Source organism: Narcine bancroftii, unplaced genomic scaffold, assembly GCF_036971445.1.
Source record: "Narcine bancroftii isolate sNarBan1 unplaced genomic scaffold, sNarBan1.hap1 Scaffold_303, whole genome shotgun sequence".
NCBI classification, from domain to species: Eukaryota; Metazoa; Chordata; class Chondrichthyes; order Torpediniformes; family Narcinidae; genus Narcine; species Narcine bancroftii.
The window spans coordinates 129,244-140,301 of NW_027212040.1; the positions used below are offsets into that span (position 1 = coordinate 129,244).

General features: G+C 51.5%; 1 protein-coding gene across 3 annotated transcripts; it reads left to right on the forward strand.

The window, feature by feature from the left end:
- Positions 1–2,539: 2,539 nt before the first annotated feature.
- LOC138750911 (glycogen synthase kinase-3 beta-like) lies at positions 2,540–7,984 on the forward strand. 3 transcript variants are annotated; one of them, XM_069913038.1, is made up of 4 exons: positions 2,540–2,702; positions 3,806–3,993; positions 4,576–4,656; positions 7,517–7,984. In XM_069913038.1, exons 1-4 carry the CDS (start codon positions 2,699–2,701, stop codon positions 7,604–7,606), a joined length of 363 nt encoding a protein of 120 aa, XP_069769139.1. In that variant the 5' UTR covers positions 2,540–2,698; the 3' UTR covers positions 7,607–7,984. The 3 variants fall into 3 exon arrangements, 2 of the variants coding, with proteins under 2 accessions (XP_069769139.1, XP_069769140.1); XM_069913039.1 differs by having other exon boundaries at positions 7,520–7,984; XR_011349596.1 differs by lacking the exons at positions 4,576–4,656; positions 7,517–7,984 and having other exon boundaries at positions 3,804–3,884.
- The last annotated feature ends 3,074 nt before the right edge of the window (positions 7,985–11,058 follow it).

Genomic DNA, 11,058 nt, shown 5'->3' on the forward strand with positions numbered 1-11,058 from the left:
CCACAGACATCCAAGATCAATGAGTGAATAAATGACCTGTTCAAGGTATCGTATGTGACAAGTTCGGCATCGTCTGCAAAGAGTAGTTCACGGACAAGTTGCTCTTGTCTCTTGGTGTGAGCTTGCAGGCGTCTCAGATTGAAGAGACTGCCGTCCGTGCAGTACCGGATGTAAACAGCGTCTTCATTGTTGAGGTCTTTCGTGGCTTGGTTCAGCATCATGCTGAAGAAGATTGAAAAGAGGGTTGGTGCGAGAACGCAGCCTTGCTTCACGCCATTGTTAATGGAGAAGTGTTCAGATAGCTCATTGCTGTATCTGACCCGACCTTGTTGGTTTTCGTGCAGTTGGATAACCATGTTGAGGAATGATGCCGCTTTAGTTGCCCATTCAGAGCCAGCTCTTCAGCGCTTGATGTCCTGTTTTGCGGAAACTGCCAAAATGTTTGGCCTGGAAGTCAGCCTGAAGAAAACTGAGGTCCTCCATTAGCCAGCTCCCCACCATGACTACCACATCTCCATCGGGCACACAAAACTCAAAACGGTCAACCAGTTTACCTATCTCGGCTGCACCATTTCATCGGATGCAAGGATCGACAACAAGATAGACAACAGACTCGCCAAGGCAAATAACGCCTTTGGAAGACTACACAAAAGAGTCTGGAAAAACAACAAACTGAAAAACCTCACAAAGATTAGCGTATACAGAGCCGTTGTCATACCCACACTTCTGTTCGGCTCTGAATCATGGGTCCTCTACCGGCATCACCTACGGCTCCTAGGACGCTTCCACCAGCGTTGTCTCAGCTCCATCCTCAACATTCATTGGAGCGACTTCATCCTTAACATCGAAGTACTCGAGATGGAAGAGGCCGACAGCATCGAATCCATTCTGCTGAAGATCCAACTGCGCTGGGCAGGTCACGTCTCCAGAATGGAGGACCATCGCCTTCCCAAGATAATGTTATATGGTGAGCTCTCCACTGGCCACCATTACAGAGGTGCACCACAGAAGAGGTACAAGGACTGCCTAAAGAAATCTCTTGGTGCCTGCCATATTGACCACCGCCAGTGGGCTGATATCGCCTCAAACCGTGCATCTTGCTGCCTCACAGTTCGGCGGGCAGCAACCTCCTTTGAAGAAGACCACAGAGCCCACCTCACTGACAAAAGACAAAGGAGGAAAAACCCAACACCCAACCCCAACCAACCAATTTTCCCCTGCAACCGCTGCAACCGTGTCTGCCTGTCCCGCTTCGGACTTGTCAGCCACAAACGAGCCTGAAGCTGACATGGACATTTACCCCTCCATAAATCTTCGTCTGTGAAGCCAAGCCAAAGAGAGAGAAAGATGTGACAAGTTGATTGTCAAGTCTTCTATCCACGAGTGGTTGCAAGTGTATCGATTAACCCGGCGAGTTTCTCTCTGTGTGTGTCTTTAACTTCTCATGCGACTGCACTACGTGTCAATAAAAGACAACTGTGTTCAAATTCGTCACCCTTGGGACCCCTTGAATCAGTTTCACACACATAATAATTGGTGCAGTGAGCAGGGTCCTTCGAGTTCCGACTGAACACAGCTGCAGTGGAGATGCTTTGGAATCGGGGCAGGAAATCTAGTGCAGGCAAGGAGAACAAGATCTGGGGGTGGACTGATGAGAGTGCAGGGTTGGGGAGCTTGGAAAGCATGCTGGCGGACCATGGCAAACTGGTAGACTGGTCCAAGCTCCTGGATCCACATCTTGAGAAAATAGGTCACCACGTGTTGTCCCACTTCAAGAAGTCGGGGTTCCCAAAATCTAAGGGGAATCAGAGGATGCCTTTTGGCTGCCAGTGTTTCTCCTGAGAAACCAATGTGAAATCATAGAAAGGAAAGATTTGGAGAGGGCCCAGGAAAATAAGGAGATAAAGGTGGTCCAGTAGTGCTGCTGTGCACTGCAGGAGGCAGCACAGACTCCCCCAACCTGAGCCACTGATGTCGAGATGAGAGGGACAGAGGTAGCCAACAGGCATGCCAATCAAGGTCTGACTCCCCCCCCACCCCCCCACACCCGCAGTGAGTGAGTTTGTACTGGCCATGGAGCGATTAGCCGAGGCCATTTCCCAGGATTCAGGCATTAAAGGTTTCAGAACAGGCCAGGAAGAGCATGAAATCAATTTATTTGCAGAAGTTGTTCTGATATATCTGACAGACCCGACACACTCATTGCCCAAGTTGTGCTCCACCCTGGAGGACTATGGGGAGATCTCTGGGTATAAGTTCTTTTGGGATATGTGCAAAATCATGTCACTTAGGAAGGGGGATTAGAGCCAATGTCAAGAAAATAGTCAACAAATGTGGAGGAAAAATGGGATCAAATATCTAGGAGTTAGAATAGATAACAACGAGTAATTTAGACCAGCTGAATTATTCTCCCCTTGCTTGGGGAAATTGAGGAGGATTTAAATGGTTGGATGTCCCTGCCCATTACACTAGTGGTGTCACAGAGAGGGGAGGTGTCACAGAGGGGGGAGATGATGACACAGAGGGGGTGATGATGTCACTGCATGGGGCAGCCATAGCTGAGTCGTGCCATGGCACAGCAACATGCGAAAGATGCCTCTCCTGGAAGGGGATTCTGGCCTGCATGTCGGAGTAGGACTCTGTCTCATCCCAGAGACCCTCTGATCAACAGAGTTGTGTTTGGAAGCACCCTGCACCAATGGGTGAGATAAAGAGCCTGTTACAGGCTCCCCTACTGGGACAGAGCCTCCTCTGGCACCATCCTTCACCCAGTGTGGGCGGAGAGAATGGAGGCTGCATTTAATCCCCTCTCCCCATCCTGAGTGCAGGGCACTTTATGAGGCAGCTGGAGGGGACTGGGGAGGGGAGAACAATGGCATGTGAGGGGATACAGGGATGGGGTCTATCGGAGTGGAGGGGAGAACGAAGGAATGGGATTTCATCAGGGGCTAATGTCAAGGGTGATTGGATCAGAGGTATGGGACATAGGGTTGAGCTGGGGGGATGGGGTGCGAGGGGACGGAAGGCACTGGGGAAACCATGGGGGTGGTGTTGGGTGGGGGATCAGAGTGTGGTAGAGGAATCGGGGCAGGGGAGAGTGTGAGGTGTCTGAGGGAGAAGAGAAGTTGCGAGGGGGATGGAAGGTAGACCTTTCAACAGAAATGGGACAGAGCTCCCCCTCCACCTGGAATGGGATCTGTCCACTGAGAGACAGGACCGCTCCTCCACCCACCCCCACCCCCCCAGGGTTACAAGATCCCTTCCACCCTTGCATACACCCCCACACCCCCCAAACCGGGATAGGATTCTTTCCCCCAGTGGACCTGGATCAAGGTGCTAGAAAGTGTTTCTGCTGCGGCGGACCCAACAGAGTTGAGTGACGAAGCATGGGTCTATCTCCGCACCACCTGCTCCCTCATGCGACGAGGTCTCGCTTGCATCATGGAAGATCACGGTGTTGCTGAGCTTCTGGGAATGTGGAGGGCTTCTGCTAAACCCGTGGTGGGGTTCAGAGTGCTTCATCTCCCCGGGACGTGCTCTCATGGAGGGAGGGTTGTAGACAAAGTGAACGGCTGCGGAACTGGCCTCAGTCTGAGGAGAGTGATCAAAGAGGGACCTGGGTTGGAAATATTTCTACTGAGAGGCTGGAAAGAACCACCAGAGGATCAATTCTGACATTTAGGTGATCCTTGGAAGGGAGTTAGAGGGAGGGGTAGAGACTAACTTGGACAGCAAGGCTGGGTTGGGATAAATGACCTGTTGTGTGCCCTCTGGGTGTGTAAATGCTGCTGCTTCTGCCCCAGAGGACATGGCAATAAGGTCACAACAGAGGTGGCCACACCGGGTCACGGACCCAACATCCCCAAGGTGGTGTCCTGCACAGATGTTAAAATCATCGACAATGGATCATTCGGTGTGGTGTACCAGGCAAGGCTGGTGGACTCCGGAGAGCTGATTGCCATCAAGAAGATCTTGCAGGACAAGAGATTCAAGGTGAGGGGGAGGAGCAGTTGTGGGGAAATGGAACACCCTGATATTTAACTTTAGGGCCTACAGCACGTTCACAGGCCCTTGCGACACATGACCCGTTTCACACAATTACACCCAATTGACAAACAACACCCCAAACACATTTTTGAAGGGTGGGTGGAAAGAGGAGCATCTGACAGAGACCAAGGCAGCCATGGGGTTTGGAAACAGAGAAAGTCAAACAAACCAACAACAGACCCCCCATCCCCACACACAACCCCCCACCCCACACACACACACACACACACATACACACACACACACCTGGCAAATATCAGAGATTTCATTGTTTAGTAGAAGCTGGGAAAACAATCATAAAAACTGAAATGATACTTCATTGAACCCCCTGACGAGTCCCCACTCCAGCGACATGAAAAGTCCCCCCCACTGACTCTCGAAAAGTCCCCCACTTCGGCCTCCGTTGGAGTTCCCCACCTCTGACCTCTTGACGAATCTCCTCCCCGCCTCCCCCCTCAACTTGGACAAGTCGCCCCTCAGGTCCCCGACCCATCGCCCAGCCTTGCTGATGTTCCTCTCTCGCCATAGAACCTCAAACTGCAGATCGTGCGAAAGTTGGATCACACCATCATCGTCCCTCTTCTCAACTTCTACTCCTCTGTAGTCAAGGTAAGATCCACCTGCACCCACCCCACCCTCACTCTGATGCATATCATTTGCTGCTACCTTCCCCATTCCTTCAATCGATCTGTCTCGCTGCAGTCTCTCTGTTGCCTCCATCCTGCCCCTCTGACCAGTGCCGACTCCTTGACGCTGGCTGCCCTGCTCCTCACCCATTAACTCATGACCTCTTGCCATTTCAACTCCAGACAGCAGCAGCCAAGACCACAAGACAAGGTCGCCAAATTCGGCCACTCAGCCCCTCCAGTCTGTTTCCCCAATTCATTTCACGAATGTACTTTCCCCCATAACTCACTTCCCCAGAACCTTTTGGTGCCCTTCCAAATCAACGCCTGCTCTGAATCGTCCCAACAACTCAGCCTCCACATGTTCGACCCCAGCCAACACCCGGCTGCAAACATTTCTCATCTCGAAACGTCAATGGTTTTTCTCTCCTGGTGAATCCTTGCCTCACGAGGGAGGGCGGTCAGAGCTGCACATTTTGTGCAGTCTCACCAGAAGCCGAATGATGGGGCAGCAGACGGGTCCACTACGGCCTGTTGACGCTCTGCTCGCTGAGCCCTTGGATTCATGCCACGTTATGTTGAGCACTGGGGGCATCAGGCCTACAGAGAGCAGGAGGGGCTGGCACTCCTGTTGGGAGAGGCGCTGGGTGTTGGAGGGTAAATCCAGCTGACATGTTTGTATTGTGTCCAAGAGAAAGAGGAGGTTTATTTGAATCTGGGTCTGGACTATGTTCCAGAGACGGTTCACTGCATGGCCCAGCACTTCAACAAGGCCAAGCAGCCCATTTCCATGATCGACATCAAGGTGGTTGTGGGTCTGGGTGGTCAAGTTGTCCACTGGGGCAAGCTTGGATGTTGGGGTTGGAGGATATGAAGGAGTTCACTGGCTGAGTCTCACTGGGGACTGGATATCGATGAAGGGTGCATGAGGGTCTCAATGGGTATTGGTGAGGAGAGAAAGGGTAGTGAGGGGAGAGGGGTGGAGAGGATGATGAGGATGGACGTTGATTGGCAGGGTGGGGCCCTTCACCCACATCCCCTTACCCTCAGGATCCAGACCCGGCCAGTGTGGAGGCAGAGTGGGTCATGTTATATCGTTGTGTTGCCAGATGTTCAGGTACCAGCTGTAGCAGAGCCTGGCCTACATCCATCCTCAGGGGGTTTGCCATTAAGACATCAAGCCCTAGAAGATGCTGGTAGATCCCGAGATGGCCTTCTTATTGCTCCTTTATTTCGGCAGGTAGATCCACCCATGTCTGCCCGTTCACCACCTCAACGCGGTCCTGATCCCTCTCCCCAACACGTCCCCTCCGCACCAGCTCTCACCCCTCCCACACCAGCTCTCTTCCCTCCTCCCTCTCCCAACTTTCCCCTCCACAGCTTAATAACTTATTCTAAATAAGATTGTGGGGGGCTTAGATGGAATGAACAGCCAGCAAATTTTCCTAAAGTGTCAGGTGCAAATCCCAGAGTGCACCCGCTTCAGGTGAGGGGAGATTTTTTTTATGCAGAGAGTTGTGAGTGGTTTGAAAAAGTGGTAGTGGCTGGTAGAATAGGTACATATAAAAGTCTCTGAGACGAGCATGTGGATGTAAGGGAACAGAAGTTTTACATGATAGAGGAATTTGGGGATATGGCGAGAAGGCAGGGTAGGTCGAGTTAGGTCATAAATTAGATCAGCCATGATCGTATTGAATGGCGGAGCAGGGTCGATAGGCCATTTTTGTCCTACTCCTGTTCCCACTTCCTATGTTCCTATGGGTGTGGTACAGGTAAAGGTTGTGGAGAACATTTACAAAGGTGATGGGAGTGGAAGGGTGGGTATGTCAGGGGATGACACAGAGGTAGAGATGTTGCAGACAGTGTAGAAGGTTGTCATAGGTCATCCAGTTTGCCGAGAAGTGACAGATGGATTTCAATCCTGTAAATCAGATGTACTTAAATAAGCAACTGGTCCAGGTTTATTTCCAGAGTCATTTTCAAGGGCACGAATAACAGTTATTCCAAAGAAGGTTGGAGACCCATTAAAAGTAGCTTCATATAGACCAATATCTTTATTGAATGCGGATTACAAGAATGTGTGGGCAGAGCACTTGGTTAATGGCAGGATTATGAACAGTGTGCAGGACAGAGAAATATTTAGATCCTGCTCCATAAATCACTCAATGTTGCTGTCCAAATTGAGAGGGAGTTTAAAATGGTGTATTGTGTGCTGGCCTTCAGGAGTCAGGGTATTGAGTTCAAGAACTGAGAGGTAACATTGCAGATGTATAAAATTCTAGTCAGACCACACTTGGAATATTGTGTGCATTCCTAGGGCGAGAATACCAGAGGACGTCTAAATAAGGTGAGCTGAGGGAACTTTAGGCAAGACGTGAGGGGTACATTTTATTCACACAGAATGTAGTGGGTGGCTGGAATGCATTGCCGGGGTAGTAGCGGAGGCTGGTCCAAAAAAGGCATGAAAAGGATTTTAATATGGACAGGAATTAAAGAAAAATGGAGGGTACTGGTGTGAGGGAGTGGAGGGTAACATTGTTGTGGGGTAGGTTCAGATGGATCAGCTGAACGGTCTCGACCGATCCATCCATGATTTGTCTAGCATCTTGCTGCCATATCGTGGAGAACCAGGGTGTTGCCTGATGGAGACACATTGCTCTGAGCTCTGCAGAGAGAGATCGTGGTTTTCGCCAAAACACACTTCCTCAGGTAAAGCAGAGGAAGGGGAAAGGCTCCAGTGTTCAGGGGAAGGGGGGATGATGGGGGAAGAGTTGGGACCCTCCAAAGTCATTGTGATCAGGCCTCAGAGACAGTATCTCTATCACTCGTATTTCTCTTCCCAGCAGAAGGACCGATCTCAGAGACAAGACACGACTCCAGAAGAACCTCGCATCCCAGCTGAACAGAGGACGGACAACATCATGATGGCCTGAATCCCTCCCCTTCTTCTCCCTCTGGCCCTGCCAACCCCATTCCCTGCCTCTTCCATGTCCCTTCACCCACTTCCCCTCTTCTCCTCTACCCCTCCTCCAACCCAACCCCCTCCCGCTGACCTTCCCCTTCTCCTGCCCTCACACCTATGCCCTAACCCCAGCCCTCCACCCTTCACCTCCCCCTTCCCCTCTCCCCTTCCCTTCCCCTTACCCCCTCCCCTTCCCCTCCCCCTTCCCCTCCCCTAACCCTCCCCCTTCCCCTCCCCTTCTCCTCCTCCCCTTCCCCTCCCCCTTCCCTTTCCCCTTCCTACCCCTAACCTAGGGGAAGGAGGGGGAGGGGAAGGGGGTAGGAGAAAGGGGGTAGTGGTAGGGGGTAAGGGTAGGGGTTGTGGCAAGGGGTAGGGTAGGGGGTACTGGTAGGGGTTGCGGGGATGGGGAAGGGGTAGGAGGTAGGGTTAGGGGAAGTGGGTAGGTTGTAAGGGATAGGGTAGGGGTAGTGGTAGGGGGTGCAGATATGGGGAAGGGGTAGGAGGTAGGGTTAGGGGAAGGGGGTAGATTGTAAGGGATAGTGTAGGGGATAGTTGTAGTGGGTGTGGGTATGGGGAAGGGGTAGGAGGTAGGGTTAGGGGAAGGGGGTAATTGTAGGGGGTGCGGGTATGGGGAAGGGGTAGAAGGTAGGGTTAGGGGAAGGGGGTAGGTTGTAAGGGATAGGGGTAGGGTTTAGTTTTGGGTTGGGGAAGTTGGGTAGAGTTAGGGTTTGTGTTAGGAGCATTGTAGAGGTAGCATTAGGTTTAGTGTTAGGAGACATGGGGTAGGGCTATATCTTGGTTTATAGTTAGGTTTATAGTTCGGGGAAGTGGGCTTGTGTTAGGTATAGGGGAAGGGGGTAGGAGCAGGGGGGTAGAGGAGGAGTGAGGTTTGGGGTTAGGGGATTGTGGGTAGCATTAGGGTTGGGGTTTGGGGGCGGCATAGGCGTAGGGATAAAGTTAGGGTTAGTGGACGGGGTGGGGGTAGAGTTAGGGGCCGTGGAGTGGTGGTAGTGGGTATCGGTAGTGTTAAGCTTAGTTTTAGGATTTTGTTAGGGGTTAGGGTTAGGAGTAGGAGGAAGGGAAGGGGGAGGGGAATGGGGAGGCGAGAGGGGGATGGGAACTGGGGAAGGGAAGGGGGGAGGGGATGTGGGAGGGGAACGGGCAGTGGTAAGGGGAGGGGAACGGGGTAGAGGAAAGGGGAGGTGAACGGTGGACGGCATCCCTAGCCCCTCCCCTCCCCTTCCCATCCCCCGCATTTCCCCTGCCTCTCCTCTCCTCCTTCCAGAAGAAGCTGGGCCTCTTTCCGTCCAGAACCTCCCTGTGGTTTCAGAGCCTCCGTTTCAGGAAGTGCCTTCGACGCTTGCTGCTGGACAGACATCTTGTCTCTTGATTCATTCTGTTCCGTTGATATTAAATTTATAAATGATTGGGTTTTTTAAAGCTTGAACTCAAAAGGCTGGTCCAGATAGACAAAACAGAAACAGGCCCTTCAGCCCCTCTCTCCTGCTAGCTGAGCTGTTGTAATCAGTCCATATTCCTCTCACCCTTTTCAGTCTTTGCTGCCATCCAGCTCATGTTGCCTTGTCAATCGCATGGCCTGTGGGAAGAAGCTATTTCCCTCCCTGGCTGCTCTGCTTTTATTCCTCCATATCTCCTTCCTGATGGCAGGGGGACAAAGATGCTCTGAGCTGGATATCTATGAGTCTATTTACAGAGCCCAACCCTGCAAACAATCAGGGGACCATTGCCTTGAGGTGGCACCCATGTTGCCTCTCCCTCAGCACTCTCAGAACACTACTGCACCCTCCTTCCCCTCCTTTCCCAGGTCTCAGTAACCCGCTGACAATTCCAGTCAGCTGCCATGTCTATACCCTGCCCCACCTAAACCAATGGATCGACCAGCACCTTCTCCCCTCAAGAGTTCGAGGAATCCACTCTCTCGCAATGTCCTGCTATCGAATGCCGTGCATCCTCCTTCCCACTTGGTTCCTCCTGTTATCAGGCGCCTGGATGGACCCCACCCTGTTGAAACTACCCGTGTTCTCACTGATCTCTCTGCGCCTCTGCCCTCCATCCAGGGGTCTTGGATTTCTTGTGGGGGTGGTGGAGAACAAAGCACCAACTTAAGGAGATGGGGAGCAGTACAAAGACCCCCAGGTCCAGGAGACAGGGAGAACCACAGAGATGCCCATCTCTGTCATTCGGGTAAAACCTGATTATCAGGTGCAATGTGCAAGGAACTTTCGGTCCTGCTGCACGTGGGCCAGGTTTGGCCCATCCCCACACCACCACACTGTCAATTCCCAAAACAAATTTCCTATTCATGTGGGGGTCCAAAATGGATAGAGTCTGGAGAAGGACTCAATCAATGGGGACAAGGGTGTAACCAGCATGGCCATAAATGTGTGTGGCTGTGCTTGCAACCAAAGTGCAAGGGCACCAAATGCTGCTATGTGCTGAGGTTCTACCTGGCTCAGGTGTTGTGAAAGATTGGCCTGGCCCTGGTGCTGCACAATGTTCCAGTCAGCAGGACTTTGCCCCTTCACCTTCCTGGGAACGGTTTCATAGACAAACACATTTGACCACAAAGCCATCAGGCAGTGGTCAGCAGAGAATGTCTGACACAGAGACTCTAGGACTAGATGGGATACTGCGGGGTGGTCCACGGAGCAGAGCATCCAGAGACAGACATCCAGAACTGCTGGAAAACCAGAAACTCGGTGAAAGATGCCCTTCAGTTTGCCTGAAACCCAGATGGGAGTAGCAAACACTAGAAGACATCTGTCCAAAGCAAAGGGAGGAAGATTTAGGGGAGATATCAGGGGTATTTTATTTTACCCAGAGTTGTGGGTGTCAAGAATGCCTTGCCAGGAGTAGTGATGAAGGCCAAAACATTAGGGGCATTTTAGGGGTTCTTAGTTACATTGAGGGGCTGAGACCAAGGAGGATATTTTCCAACAGCAGAGGGTGGCAGTAAACACAAGATGTCAAAGTGGTGGCAATGAAGCTAAACAGAGACCATCTAATGTGACTGTGCGCCTGGCTGCGGGAATTTGGACTTACTATATAAACCTTGCTAAGTGCTAGTTCAGGTTGGAAACGTTCGACTTCCTTGGGGGTCAAATCAATAGGCACGGAACTAAACCCTGCTTGAAAAGGTAGAGTTTGTTAAGTGCTTCCTCAAACCCCACATAATGAAGGGTGTAATGGAGGATTAAAACCATGTACTCAGATGCTTTTTGCTTATGTGGAACTGACGACACTGGGTCCACACGCAGGTCACCTTACTTTCAGAACTAGCAGATGTAATTAAACTCAGCCATGGGGACTTATCTGAAGATACACTTTGAAATGGAATTCCACCGTGAGGCCCAGGGAAAGCAGTTGTCAAATACGACACTCTGAAATTGACGTATTGGTCAC